Source organism: Triturus cristatus, chromosome 7, assembly GCF_964204655.1.
Source record: "Triturus cristatus chromosome 7, aTriCri1.1, whole genome shotgun sequence".
Taxonomy (NCBI): Eukaryota; Metazoa; Chordata; class Amphibia; order Caudata; family Salamandridae; genus Triturus; species Triturus cristatus.
Window position 1 is genome coordinate 1,075,683,703 of NC_140590.1, and position 15,630 is coordinate 1,075,699,332.

At 45.0% G+C, this 15,630-nt stretch overlaps 1 protein-coding gene across 3 annotated transcripts in view; it reads left to right on the plus strand.

Moving 5' to 3' along the window:
* ARHGEF37 (Rho guanine nucleotide exchange factor 37) overlaps positions 1–15,630 on the plus strand; it is a 246,029-nt gene that overhangs the window by 207,773 nt on the left and 22,626 nt on the right. For all 3 annotated transcript variants that reach the window (XM_085618185.1, XM_085618184.1, XM_085618186.1), the window contains exons 7-10: positions 8,095–8,199; positions 12,650–12,760; positions 13,547–13,876; positions 14,738–14,866. In XM_085618185.1, coding sequence (XP_085474311.1) covers positions 8,095–8,199; positions 12,650–12,760; positions 13,547–13,876; positions 14,738–14,866 — 675 coding nt within the window. The remainder of the gene's footprint in view (positions 1–8,094; positions 8,200–12,649; positions 12,761–13,546; positions 13,877–14,737; positions 14,867–15,630) is intronic.

Sequence of the window (15,630 nt, forward strand, 5' to 3'; positions counted from 1 at the left end):
AAATTCACAGGTACCTTTCTTGCTTCTCCTGGGGCCCAGCGAGGCTGGCTGGCAGCTGATTCCACCCCAGGCGCCCAGCGGTAGTGGCCGCCATCTTGGATCGGGCTGGTTCGCCCGACCCCACCCACGCCACTCCCCCCACGCTGCTCCTCTATTTAAACGTCCCCCATGTGTCAGCGCAGCGGACGAGCGCAGCGGGCGCGCCGTAGGCTCGCCGGAGTCAAGCCAGAGTCCTGCCCGTCTGCGCCCGTCCGTGGCAGGCCGGGGCTGGGGGCTCTCCCTTATGCCCTCCCGCTGTCATACACTTCCTCCGAGCTTCTTTCTCACTGGATCCCTGGCACTATTAGTCCCTCTGTGTCTAATTCATTACAACACTTAAATCTCCTTGCGAGCCCCCCTGCTGCACCCCCTGCTGTTACTCAAAGTTGTCTCCCTCGGCCTCGGGCCGCCGCGCTTACTCATTCCACCCTGCCTGTTTCCCACACGCCGTCCTACAATACCACTGTCACGCTTCTCAATACCAGATCTGTCGTTAGTCATCAGCACGAGCTATACGACTTTCTTGACAGCCACAACCCGGACCTCTTGTTTCTAACAGAGACCTGGCTCAAGGCAGACTCCCTCCCCAACGTCCTAGCCGCACTCCCCCCCTCTTATTCCATCATTCGTGCGGATCGCCCGGAGGGCAGGAGAGGTGGTGGAGTAGCTTTGATAACCCACACTGACTCCCCCTTTCAAATGCTCCCCTCCCCTCTTATCCCTGAGGTAGACTGTCTAATAATTCGTGCCAGCTCCCACTCTATCCCCCTCACTGCTGTTCTTATCTACCGACCCCCTCACACAACTTCCAATTTTGTTTCCTGCCTTCAGGACATCCTCGCCACACTGGTTATTAACAACTCCTCAGTGTTGGTGTTGGGCGATTTCAATTTTTGGCCCAACGATCCCGGCGAAACCCCCCTTTCCAAAGAATTCACCAGCCTCATGACTAGTCTTAACTTTTGTCCCCTCGTTCACAGCCCTACCCATGTTCATGGCCACTCGCTCGACCAGGTTTGGACCCTAAATATCCCCACCACCTTTCCTGTCATTTCCCCCTGTTCTTGGTCGGACCATTTTTCAATCTCCTTCTCCCTCGCGTTAGCCCCTGTGCCTATACCTCTTCTCCCAAAGAACATCTGGGCTAGAAAATGGGGTAAGGCAGACCTGCCATCGTTTTGCTCATCCTTGGCCAACTCTTGCCCTGACCTCTCGGGCCTCGCCGCCCCGGACCAGCTGACTACCATTGATGGCTGGCTGACCCAGGCAGGTGATAAGTTTGCTCCCCTGAGACGGGTCACGGTGAAGCGTGCCCATGCTGCCAATCGTTGGTTTACCCCCGATCTCAAGGAGAAGAAATTAGTCGCACGCAGAGCAGAGCGCGCATGGAGAAGAGAATACAGTCCCGCCAAAAAAACCATCTACCTCTCTGTGCTCAAAGTATACAATTAAAGTATACTTGACGCAAAGACCCTGTTTTACTCCAACAGGATACTAGCAGCTGAATCTCAATCTAAAGAGATTTTTGCTACAGTACATGAGCTTGCCTCGTCCAACAGAGCCACGGCCTCGATCCCCCCTTCTCAACCGCTTTGTGACTCCCTCAACGACTTTTTCGTTGATAAGGTCGCAACAATCAAGGCTAATATTTCCCCCCCTTCCCTCACCTTCACTAATCCCTCCCCTCCCGCCATCACTTCCAAATTCACTTCCTTCCCCCCTCTGACCACAGTTACACTCCCTCCCCTGCTTCAAAAGGTAAAGTCAGGTTCCCCCCTAGACTTTGCCCCTGCTCGCATTCTGCGAGAAGTCTTCCTACACTGCCCTACCCCTTCCCTTACACTTTTAAATGACTCGCTCAACTCCGGAGTGGTCCCCACCGCCCATAAATTTGCGGCAGTCATTCCCATTTTAAAAAAACCCGGTGTCGACCCTTCATCCCCTTCCAATTACCGTCCCATTTCCCTGCTACCCTACCTGGCTAAGGTTTTGGAGTCCCATGTAACCAGCACCCTGAGCACCTATGTGGAAGCCAATCACTGCCTCTCCCCCCGGCAGGCGGGCTTTCGCCCCCTCCACTCGACGGAGAAGGTAGTGATTTCAGTGATGGACAGCCTTCGTGAGGGCATTGATACCAACGTCCCTCAGGCCCTCATTCTTTTAGACCTATCCACCGCATTTGACACGGTGGACCACTCCATCCTCCTTACCCGTGTCAAGGCGGCGGGTATAGAGGGCCTGGCCCTCACCTGGCTTAAGTCCTTCCTAAGTGACAGGGCTCAGGCAGTCCATCTTGCTGGCTTCACCGCTGCCCCTCGTAAGGTTGCATGTGGAGTCCCCCAGGGCTCCTCCCTCTCCCCTCTTTTGTTTAATTTATACATTTACCCCCTCATTTTTATGTTACAGCAGCTCGAGGTCACGGTGTTCAATTACGCCGATGACCTCCAGCTAATTTTTGACCTTTCCCACTCCACTTCCTCTACTTCAAATGTCCAATCCGTCATGTTGTTCATCCAGGATTGGATGAACTGCAACCACCTCAAACTCAACCCGGACAAGACGGAATTAGTCCTGACCAGAGGTGGTTGCAGTCCTTGGTCCCCCTCCCACTGGCCCTCCTCACTTGGTGCTCCCCCGCTCCCAGTTCCTAAGGTCAAGACCCTTGGCATCCTCCTGGACCCCTCACTTTCTGTTCACTCTCAGGTCAATTCAGTTGTTTCTTCCTGTTTTTTTTCCCTTCGAATCATTAGGAAGATTTCTCGTTTTTTTTCTTTACCTGCCCTAAAAATCATAGTGATGGCCATGGTGCTTTCGCGCCTCGATTATGGGAACATCATCTACAATGGCGCTCCAGCCTACGCCACCCGCCGTTTGCAGCTAGTGCAGAATCAGGCTGCCCGCCTGATCCACGGCCTGCCCAAATACCATCGAGCTACCCCCCTACTGCAGGCCTTGCACTGGCTGCCGGTGAAAGAGCGTGCTCTGTTCAAGCTTGGCTGTACTACTTTCCAGGCTAAATCAGGCACTGCCCCGGAATACATCTGCTCTGCCATCACTCCCCACATACCCGGACGAGAGCTTAGGTCTACTCATCTGGCTCTGTTAACCATCCCCCGTTTCAGCAAGAAAAAGACTGGCGGTACGAAATTCGCAGTGCTCGCTCCTGTTTTTTGGAATTCCCTCCCTCCGGAACTCCGCATGTCATCTTCCTACATTGAGTTCCGGAAGGGTCTTAAAACTTTTCTCTTTTCCCGCGCTTACAATGTTTAAATTCCCCTCTGCTCCTGCCTGCTTCTCACAATCCAACAGCGCCAAGAAACCGCTTGGTAAAAGTGCGCTCTAGAAATGCTTTTAAATTCAAATTCAAATTCAAATTTTCTGAACACTTTGTCTAAATATTGAATAACTTCCAAGAGAGGAAAAGGAAGAAAACCTAGCTACAAATGTATTTAAACATTGAAATAGTTACATTCATTTAATTTACAACCCTCGCCTAGACAGCAAAGAACTCTAAAACACCTATTCAGAAACAGGCAAAATATCTGTAGTCTAAGGAAACATTTGTATCATTTGAAGGACAGGAGCATCAAAAAGCACATCCTCGAACAATTCTAAGGCCTACATTATTTTAGCAAAACGGAGAATAATTTTTAAAAGCCTACATTATACTTTCACGAAGAATAAAACATTTTCTCTGTTGTTTATTTTCTGCAGTTAGGAAGACAGAATAACATCCAGTTAGCATTATTCTCATTATTGTGACTAGGAAAATCAAACTGTCGTGCCTTGTGCACATTTGACGTGTTGTACACTCTTGTATTATTTGTTAGTAATTCCACGCACATTTATAAAAGCATGCATTAGGGTGAATTACATCGAGTGGATTCTATTTACAAAAATCGTGCTCAATCATCCGATTATTTATAAATCACTCAATCCCAAACCACTACACAAATGACACAGGCCTTAAACGTTGCACTCCCTAAGCGAGCTGCACTTTGGTGGAGGAGAGCATAGGAACCTTGCACGGCCACCTCCTGTCTACTACTTATTATGCTACAGCTGGCCTCTATGGCACCTAAGATGGGTCGGAAGTAGGCAGAGGGTGGGAAGAGGGTAAAAGGGGAAGAAAGCAGCTGGGTAAGCAAATGGGGTACCTTTGCAGTCATTTTTTACTCTCTCAGGTACACAGAGTCAAAGTGTCCCATGGTTGCAAACTGGAGTAGTTTAGAACTTGTAAATACACACTGAACAAGGGCCTGATTACGACTATGGCAGTCCAATGGACCAGCGTAGTCACGGTGGCAGTCCGTAGCCCACCGGACTGGCGGTCTAACTGCCGTATTATGACTTAGGCGGTTAGACTGCCACTGGACCGCTGCTATCGCTGGGGTCTGTAATCCAGCGGTGGCGCAGCCATCCTAGGAAGTAATATGCTGGTGGTGCCGCTGCAGAACCACCGAACATTTTACGAGTTTTCTCACCGCCCTCCTATTCATGGCGGTGAGCCCGCCATGAAAAGGATGACAGTAAGAAAACTAAGGTTGCTTCTGTGTATGGGGCTTAATGCAGGTAGGCACATTGTGTGCCCCTCTGATTTTCTGCACCCCCATTGTGGATTTCTTCCTGTGCAGGAACGTGCTACGGCACTCCCACTGCGGTGCCTTTCTAAGGCTCTCCTTTGAGCCTCAGAAAGGCACCGCTGTGGGAGCGCTGCTGCACGCATCACCTGCCAGGATTTAACTCGTAATCCGTTAGGTGGTTTGATGATGAGTTTGGCGGTCTTCCAGCGGGGCACTGGCACGGCAGCCCGCAGGAAGACAGCCAGACTCGTAATCAGGCCCCTCTAGTTTTGCAAGGTATTGAAGACTGCATGGATTTGAGCTTGTTGCAGGAAATGTTTGTTTCAATGTGAGAGAAATAAACAGTAAAAGCCAGGACAGCAGACTATAAACTAGGCCGACAAACAGCCAAAAAATAGTCCGACACTCCAACCTGTCAGACCAGCCCGTCCAGCCCTGTCTAATTGCCGTAAAGGTCAGTCCAGGGACGCCGAAATCCGGTAATTCAAGTTTGGACATGACAGCCTGTACTTAATGAGTGATGCCCCCTCTCCCTGCAGAATGGAATGAGGGATTGTGGTTCCCATAAGCCACAGATATTCTTTTTTTTTTGTGGTTTTCTATAATGCGATCTTGGTCCAGGGGCATTGGAGCACATTGCATGAGCACCAGATTACTTTACACAAGATCAGATTTTCTTTTTCTTTTAGGCACGGGGAGCTCAAGTGATTTGACCACAATCACTGGATGTTGAACGACGCCGGGATTCAGCTCTGGTTCCCCAATTCCATAGTTGGCATCCCTGGCCGTCAGGCCACATCTCCGCATATTCATTGGCCTTGGACCGAATGGGAGCCCCCTTAAGGATTTTGGGGCCCTGAAGGGTTGGGGACCCAACTGACCAGAAGGGGGCCGCAGGACCTGCGTTAAGTCCCTGCGTTAAGTCCCTGCGTTAAGTCCCTGCGTATGGTATTTTAGCATTAACACTAACCTGTTGAACAAAAATTTCGGTACAATGGAAAGTTACTTCCATGTCTCCAGTAGCTTCGTTGGTATGCTCAGGGACATCCGCAAGCCAATGCTGCCACACAGTGGCGAAATTGTACTACTGCATGTTCAAATTTTGCGCATTTGGTTACATCATTTCTTCTGGAAATCCTGAACCGAATTAAATAAACCCTGGAGGTCCGGGACTACTGCTTTAAAGGGTTTTTCAAGAGATCAGATGGAAGTTTGGCTAGTAAAAATGAAATAACATCTGGATTTCGTTGTGTGATATCTCTTATTGGAGGGAGCAAATGCACAAGGTCAGCAAAATATCTGGACAGAAGAAAATACTCAAATTGAATATTTCTGTAAACCCCAGTGACTGGAAAGTAACCGTAGCATGCCTTGTATTAACCTAAAGAGGCCAGGCCCGTTAAACCCTTTAGCTGCTGGTGCATACCAACACCCGCAAAGGAATGCATGTTTGCAACTCTTTTACCTTTATATTAACTGTCAAATCAATCATGCCTCACGAACGCCCCAAAAAATATTTCACAATATTGGTCGCATCAACACAATAGTGAAGAGGAGAAAACAGTTCTCTTCTCGGCACATCGCTATAATTAAAACACAGATTAAGTAATGAAAATCTGGATTAGTCCAAATTGAGGGGATACATCAATAACCTAGCTACACATGAAAAAATATGACACTGGGCTCCAGTCGGGTGACACCGCGTGCATATCTCAAAATATGCAGTGTACATTTTACGCAGACGACTCATTGATATTTCTTGCAATAGCCACATACGTTAAGCAATCATGTAAAGTTCATTCAAGCATAGATCCAATAATAAGTGAAATACTCCATAAATGATTCGTTGCACTTGCCACGCGATGCTTAATTTGTAAATAAATATGTGCCAGTGCCCAAGGTATTGCTCAGGAAGTTACCGCAGCTTGCACCGCCAACAGGACATGGCATTACTGAAGCAGGCCAGTATAAGAGCTCTCAAACATCACGCTCCTGTGAATGGGACAGTTTGGACAATTCCCAGCTACCCAAATTAGCAAGAGTGACATGGAAGTGCTAGAATTGTCTTTTAAATGTATATCTCATTGTTAAACTGGCGTGCTTTAAAAAATGGACAGCTCCACCATGGTGTGGATTGTCATAAGTAGGTGCTGGTGTTAATTAAGTGCCGTTGTCCAGCCCCAGCAAACACTGGCACAAATTAAGCACTGAAACTCAGTGTAAGTTAATTGAACCTCAAAGCCTTTCGGGTTTCTGGAACTCCATCGGGGGATATACAATGCTTTTCCAATAATCTTACTGCTATACAAAAATGTATATGAATAAAATAAGCATAAACCTAACTAAACTAGCACAAATAACACATTCACCCTAGTTATGTTAAAATCGTATATGTGTAGAAAAGTTGCAATATTCTCATGTGTGCCAAAACGTGTGTTCCTTCAGTTTGCCGTTAGAGATCGTCTTGTTTACACAAGTCCTTGATAGGTACAAACTAGACAGTCATGTTTTGCCAGTTTTATTTTCAAATCTATTATTGCAAACAAATTTTACAGTGGTATGAAACAACTTAAAACCTGACATTCATTTATTCCCTTAGGAAAAAATAATCAAGTTGATGTATCCAATAGGACTGCAGTTGCAGAAGTAATATATTATGATCACCTCCTCGTATACATGGTACTACAATGTGATGTAGTTGAAACACCATTGATTAATGTGACCAGCTTTGTTACACAACCATGAATTCTTAAATCTTAGTGAATATGTCACTTTGGTGTTCACTAATCCATTCTTTAATTTTGTACTCAATCGTGCCCATTTGAATCTTGCCACTGTGGCCCTTGAGCGGGTACCCACATTAGGTACAGTCCCATGTCCTGTAGTGTCTTAATTCAATATTTATTAGTGAACAAGGATGTATGATAGTGCCACCCTTAATCATGCTATTTCAGTGGGAGCAGCCTGAGGACTCAAGCTTCAATCTTATACACAATAGGTTGAGATTCTCTAAAGAAATCTCATAGCACGATTTACGAAATTAATCTTTCAAATTTCCGCTGCACTGTTATGAATATAGGCAAATTATAAAACACTTTCTATTTAGCGTCCATCACTGTCAAATTCCAGTGGCCGTTGATAACACATTTTACCTTATATTTTTATGATTTTCAGATCCAATCTTGAAAGAACTGATCACTATTTTTAATATATGTGAATATAATACAGAGGTACCCATTGGTTTGAAGGATTATTAAATCTTCTGTGCTCAGTATGGGTTGATTATTTTTAGGTATGGGCACACTGCATCATATTGTTATTACCACAATGGCCACTGCAGTGATAGCACAGGATTCATCTGCATACATAAATACGTCCCTGTAAATATTAAGATATGAAGAAAGTAAACATGTATTATTTAATGACTCCGGGTGTAAAAGACTTCACATGTTCCACTGTTCATCAATTGCAGGTGGATGACAAAGAATATGACATCTTGGTAGAAAAGTTTCAGACTCTGGCGTCGCGTGTGACCGACTTGAGGGAGAACGTCGCTTCTTACTTGAATAATCTAGAGGTAATATTACAGTCTCCTCCTCTATGTGTTGTTCCCTTCTACATCTTCTGAGGGGTGTTGGATGAACATTTTAATGAATATGCTTCAGCACTTAGGGAATATGTTGCAGAAATCCAGGGGGGACATTTTGCTCTATGAGTCCCCAGAGGAAGGAAGAAAAAGAGATATTCTTCCTTTTGAGTATTGAGAAAAATTTCTCAAAAGGGCCAACAGACGGAATGGATGGACAAGGTCAGCAACGGGTCATGCGTACCCGCAAGCACGTTAAATCCTGACCACTGAGGTCTCCAGCAGATATGCTATTTGCAGCCCTGGTTATTTTTCTACCCTCTGTCCCATTGCACAGAGATGCAGCCTCTGCTCTTTTATGAGTTTAAGCAGTCTTCAATCTTGCCCTAGATTTGAATTAGAAGATCCTGTCATAAGCAAGCATTAAATGATGTGTGGCAGGATAAATTGGTCCCAATCTCTGCGGGAAGTGTGACAGAGCATTGATTTTCTGTACCGTTTGAGGGCCTAGTCAGTTCTTCAATATGAGAATTCCAATATCTTGCGTCATAAATAACACCAGGCCACGCAAGAGCCATATGCACCGCTATAAATTTGGCATACACCTTTTATTGACAGTGTTATGATTCATGGCCCGACTCAAATATTAGTTTGTTGCAGTAAATCTAATTGAAAGGTTAATCTACTGCACTATGAAATAGAGAAATGCGCTATCCTCCCCTAGAAATTATTTCAAACGTCTGCACCTGTTGTTGATGTGACTGGTAAAAAATATATATATATATATTTTGGACCTGATGAAGGAGCCGGTGCAGAAAACACAATTAATGGTACAAAGCAGGTTTAGCAGTAGTAGTGCTGGCACATTTATGATCTATTTTAGCAAATTTTTGATATTTGACAGTAATTTCTGTCTTTTCCGGTTTTTCCTCTTTTGCATTTATTTGTTTATCGTTAGATATTTCATTTCAGAAATGTATGGTTGTATCGAATGACATTGTTTCAATGTAATATTGTGATAGCTGATATATCTGTGAATGTAATTTTAGTTTGCACTTGTTTACACATATACCTCTTTCAGCTGCCAGCATCGATAAACAAATGTGTCCTTTAGTCAAACAAATGTTAAATGCATACAAGAGCCCGCTACAGATGTTATGCTGCACTTATGTGTCCACAATCCACATAACAAGTAGAGAGGTCACTCAGCAGTTTATGAGCAAACTACTCACTATGCAAACTCAGAATATACATACTGTTGCCACCTTCCATGGCTGCTGAGGTTGTGCATAATGCATGCTAGTATTACAAGTTTACAGTATATGTAAGGGTGCACACTGCTACCAATGCATGCTCGCTGAAGCCCTGCGTGCCTTTTTGAGGGCATTTCCCTCTCTCAGGACTGGAGTATTTGTAGATAATATCACATGTTACTTGAGTGGAAGATGTGGAAAAGGTTGCATAGTGCTTTTACTCGGATGTCTTTGTAGATTTGTCTGTGTAAATTAATATTGACTGAAACTCACGAATGGTGAAACACCAAAGGTCGTTCCAAGCCTTAGGAAAATAAAGAAATCAATAAGTGTCAAACAAAAAAAATCAATAATAAGCGAAGTTCTTTGTTGTTGCCATGGAATCAACAGCAGCGTTGTTGAACATGAGCCCTGCATGCAAGATGGCGCACATCTTCCGATCATGACTGTGTGGCACAGCTATTTTCATGGACATTTTACACAGCGTAGTAATCCTGGCGGAGACACCCCGTGGCACAGTGATTGTGAGGAGTGGACCATGCACACATGTAATTCAATGGGCATTTAATGTTGAACCGTGGTTCCAGTAGGCTGATTGTTGATAGGCACAGTACAAATGTTGAGAACATTCTGAGGCACAGTAATTGGGTTACGTAGTAGTTCTAACAGGCATATTCTGCTGCACAGCAACTATGATGGCCATGTCATCTGGCACAGTGATTCTGCTGGGCATATCGCTTGGTATAATAATTTGCATGGACCCATTTTGTCATACATTAATCTTGAAGGGCATCTTATTTGGCACAGACTGTCACTTTTTTATTGTAACACAGTAACTTTAGTTCACATTTTCACTAGTACAATTATTCAGGTTTGGCATATATTTTCTGTCAGTTATGGGTATATTCACTCTTGTTAATTCAGAGGGGCATGTATTCTCTGGCGCTAAAAGACAGCTGAGCATATTTTTATCCCACAATTATTCTGATGCACATTGATGCAGGTTGGGGCTTTCAATCAATCAATCAATCAAAGGGATTTATAGAAAGTTGATCAAACCCGCTGACTTATGTTATTGCAAAGCTAGCCCAAAGAGACATGTCTTAAGAAGTCACTTGGAAGCCAGCACATCTTTTGTGGCGCGAAGATGCTGAGGAAGAGCTTTCCAGTCCCCAGCAGCCAGGTAGGCGTAGGAGCTACACCCCACTTCTTCCTTTTGAATTGTGGAAGCACCACCGTCAGGAGCTGGATGAGCGGAGTGCTCTAGATGGTGGGTACGGGGTGATTCTGTCTAGGTACTGAGGGCCAGCGTGATAGACAGCTCTGTGAGTCAGAACAAGTCCAATAAACATTACTCATTCATTGATAGGCAACAAGTGCAGCTCTTTCAAGTAAGGTCGAATATGGACTCTTCCTGAGAGTTTTAGCAGAAGCCACACTGCGGCATTCTGAACTATCTGGAGGCTCGAAAAGAGATAAGCCAGAAGCCCCAATAAAGAGAATTCATGTAGTCCAGCCATGAATGATCGAGGCCTGTATCACCGTTTTCTGCTAAGGCTGACGAAGAAGGTACAGGAACTTCTTTAGAACTTTCAGAAGTCCAAAGCAAGACCCTACAACATCAGCCACCTGGAGGGTGAAAGTGACAGAACTGCCGAACTTCAACCCCAGATTTTGTGCCACAGTGGCACAGGCGGGTGGAGGCGGCACACCACTCGATCAACAGTCATTATCCCAACTGGGAGGAGGTAGACCAAAGATAATAATCTAAGTTTTACTGGCATTACATTGAAGGCTGCTAGAGCGCAGTGACTGAAACGCTGCAGCGATGCAGGCCTTACATTTACTAAAGAGTTTTTGTCTAAGGTGAGAAGTATCTGCATTTTATCCACGTACAACACTATTTGTGTGCCATAGGATTCTACAAGGGTTGCCAGTGGGGTTGTATAACCATACCCTGAGGTACACCGAAGTCTAAGGGTTTAGGTTCCGAAGTGTATGGAGCCATCTACACTGATTGACTTCTTCCTGACAGAAAGGACCGGAACCAGGCCAACGCACAGCCACATGCACTGAAATCACCAAGACGCTGCAGAAGTATGGGTTGTGAGACAGTATCAAAAGCTGCAGCTAGGTCAAAGAGAATTAGGGCTACCTGCTTCCCCTGATCCACGCTAGCTTCATGGTGTCTGCAACCTCCAACAGGTTAGTTTCGGTGCTAAAAACAGGCGAAAGCCAGATTGAGAAAGATGCAGCAGCTTGTTATGGTCCAGAAAGGCGGAAAGTTGGTGGTTAATAAGTTTTTCTAAATCTTGGCAAAAGCCGGCAACCGGGAGATCGGTCTGAAATTGGAAAGGATAGACTTGTCAGCTTTATTAGGCCAAAGATTCCTGTGTGTATATCCAGTGGTACTTGGCCTTCCATTCATGTTGGAAGCATAGGCACCCATGGTGGTCGGTGGAATTATAGAGAGTCAGTGCCCTTGCATGAGAGTGAGTGAAAGTAATGTTACAGGGAATATTGTTGCAGATGGTGACGGGTGGCATCGGGTAGATTATTACAGATGGCAACAGCAAGTGCTCACACAGGGGATACCAGAAATGATGGTGAAAGGGGCACTTTACAATATGGTACAGATGATACTTAGGCACTGGTAGCACAGGCAGTACTGATCTTTGTGGGTACTAGAGGAATCTGCAGATACCCTCCTCAGTTCTGACTATGCCTATCAAAACCTATCGTCTCCTGCTTCTCATACTCGGGTATCATGTCTAATACCATTGCAAAACATTTACATTTACAAATAAAACTTGCAACACATTTACATTGAACAACGACCTTATTCTGCCGCTGTCTTAGTCGTCATGTCAGCTATTATCATGCAAGCCTTTGATCTCTTCCCCCTAAGCGCCCTGAGTCAGCCTCACCAGGTACGCTTTACTCTAGGAAATTCATAAATCAATAAATGATCTTCTCTTCGGGCTGGCACTGTGCTGTTTTATTTTTAAAATGTTTTTGAGGCTGTATTAGTCCATGAATTTTCATGGTGATTCAAGATGAGTTAAGCTTACACGAAAAAGCGATAGCTGTTTTTTTCTGGGATGGTTTTTGAAGTTTCTATTCTGCACTTGATTTTTAGAGTCTTTTTTCATTCCAGTGTGACTTTCTTGTCTATTTGCTTGGTGCAGGCGTACTTGGGAGCGAAACCACACACATGTGAACTGCAAATCCCAGAAGCCACCATTCAGCTCTATCGGCGTTTGTCAGAAGAATTGCAGCAGCAGATCTTCCCCGAGTGTGTAAGTCATGCACAGCACTGTGTGTTCAGACCCTTGGCTTCAGTGTGCTAGACGAGTAGATGCAGTAGCACATAGTCAAAAGGCGTTAGTGTTCTGCACAAAGCTAGTTAAAGTTACTATCAATTTTATTAAGTGCCTACAAAACAGACATCTTCCTACTTCAAACAGTGTGCTTATGTTGGTGTTTTATGCAGCCCTGCTGTGTGACTTTTAGGCTCTTTTTGAGATATTCCTAGTTTTTTGCCCTGATCTGCGTCCTCAGGGCAGAACATTCTCAAATTCAAAATTACTACTTTTCAAACCTTTCTAAAAATACTTTGGGAATTTATAACTTTCCTCAAAATATTCCAGGACTGAAGTTACAATAGTAAATAAGCCTCCCCGAATATTTGTGTTCAGTTGCTCTTTCTCCATATATTCTAGGGCTGGAGTTAGAATAGTAAATTTGACCTTCCATTGTCCGCCACACCCACTGCTGCCCTGAGGGCGCAGTTTGAGGCTAAGATTGTATTTTATTGTTTATGGGTGTTATTTGAGGTATATAAGGGCAATAACATCACAAACTTAACCCCAGAGTTTCCCATCTCCTTAGCACAGCACATCATTTAGTAGATCTGGTTAGAGGCAGGTTTATGTATAACCAGCGCTGATGTCATAACAAAAAAAAAGGGAAAGAAAGGTGTATGCAGAGAAGTTATGGGATGCTGATTTGCCTCTTTATGAGAATTCTATATGCTCTACATCAGTTTTAACTTCATAATTTTTGGTTTCAACATCTTCCTACAGAAGCGGCGACTGCAGAACCTGGCCTTCCACCCTCTGTGCAATCTCTGCGAGGCCCTGCAAGGACCACAACAGCTTATCAAGAAGCGAGCCGTCAAGCTGCTGGACTATGAACAGCTACAGGAAAAGAAAGCCGAGATGGGGAGCGTTAGCTATGAGGAGGAGGATGCCATGAACACCTATCGGGCCATCCACTCCATGCTGATGTCTGACCTGCCCAGGGTCAACGAGCTGGCGGTGCAGTGGCTGCGGAAGATCATCAGTGCGTTCGTGGTCATTCAGCGGGACCTGTCCAAGCAGGTGCTCCAAGCATCTGAAGCGGTGCTGAGCCAGGTAAAGAGAGTACGCTGTGCTGCTGAGGGCAGTCAAGGCAACCACTAGAGGGGGTCAGGAGGAAGGGGACATTGTCCAGGCCACAGAAAACATATCTCATAGGTTAGTGAGGTGGAGCGCTCAAGCCAGCTTGCATTTAATGATTCTAGAATTGATCATTGATTCATGACACAGGGCAGATGTAACTGAATTGTCCCTTGTATCACGTCAGTGGTGGCAGAATTTAGGTAAATATGACCCGAGCTCAAGGTACCTGGAGTACCACTCACATTAATGTAGCAACAGCTACACAGAAAGACCACCTCAAAACTCATTGGGATCTCTCCAATGCAATTCCTTTTCTTTTCCACCAGAATGTATATAATGCTAAAGATGGATGGCAAAAGCTTGTTCTAAATGGAAAGCAGAAGGACAAAGGACAAGTTTAAAAAACAGTCAGAAGGACACTTGTGCAGAGAACAAGTCTTCTGCTTAATGCTTAACGTGTTGCAGGGACAGATTACGCCACCTGTGCTGAGACATAGCTTGACTTCGAAAGAACCTTTACTTTAATAATGACTACTACTTGACCATGCCGTGACCTTGAGCCTGCAATTTTAATATTCTATCGCCAGTCTTAGAAATTTGTGATCCAAAGACAGGTGGAGTCCATGGATTCTCGGTTATGGCCACGTCAAAGCTTTTTTTTTTAGGTCAAGGTATGTCGATGTGAAGCAAGTCTATATGAATGTGGTACACATTTTCCTATTCAGATCCCCAACCCTGATGCATCGAACCATGACATTCATTTAGTGCAGTTTTTCCAACATGACTTGTTCCTTATACAAGTGACCTAATACATTGTCTTTTTTTCCTTCACAGTTGCCACACGGCCAAGTTCCCCACAACTTGTACTGGAAAATGGTTGAGGACTCTTTCCGCCAATTTGATCCCCAACTGAGTGAGCTCTGCAGAAACTTTGAGCTTGTAATGCCAGCCCTGCCAGTGCAAGTACGTTTAAAAAATGGAATGTGTAGAAGTACCGCTCGGAGAAAATCCTGTATAGATTTACTTTGACATTAGAATGCTGGAAAACCTGGTACTCCTGCTGGTGAATTGCTCAAAATTCATACCTCTCTCTATAGGTAATACTGCAAAGATATAAATGTTTCCAGCTCAGCAAGGAAGAACATTTGAGTATAGTGAAAAATGCAGAGCTGGTCCATAGATATCATTAAACTCCCTCACAAAGCTAGAGTTTGAGGCAAACCCCGAAAGGCAGAGTGATACCGCAAACCCCTCAGCGGGCCAGTTGCCATGTGCACATCAGAGGGACCCACAGATACATATGACCCTTCTAGGTAAGCACAATGGTTGCTGAGAGCTCACTCCCACTAGTTCCTACCATATCTTCTCATGATGTGGTCCTCATTGTCACCAGGTACAAATGAAGACACATCCGCAGCCCTGCATCACCGAATCCTTCCTATGCCCAGCCGAAAGGAGACTGGTTATCTATAGAGCTTTGTGGTGGTTCCTTGAGGGGGAGGGTCTAGATATCAAACAGCTGGGGTACAGGCAGGTTAGAGGGCGGGCCCTTTCAACAATGTAATTTATCATGCAAACTAGTTTCTGTAAATTGGATATTACATAATGTGATAGACGGACACATGTTGTCTCCCACTAGGCACAGTGTTCTAATGTATTAGTGCGTGTTACCCCTGATGTGGCTCTGAAGTTAGTAAATGCTACACAGTCGGAGAGTGCTTGGCTGC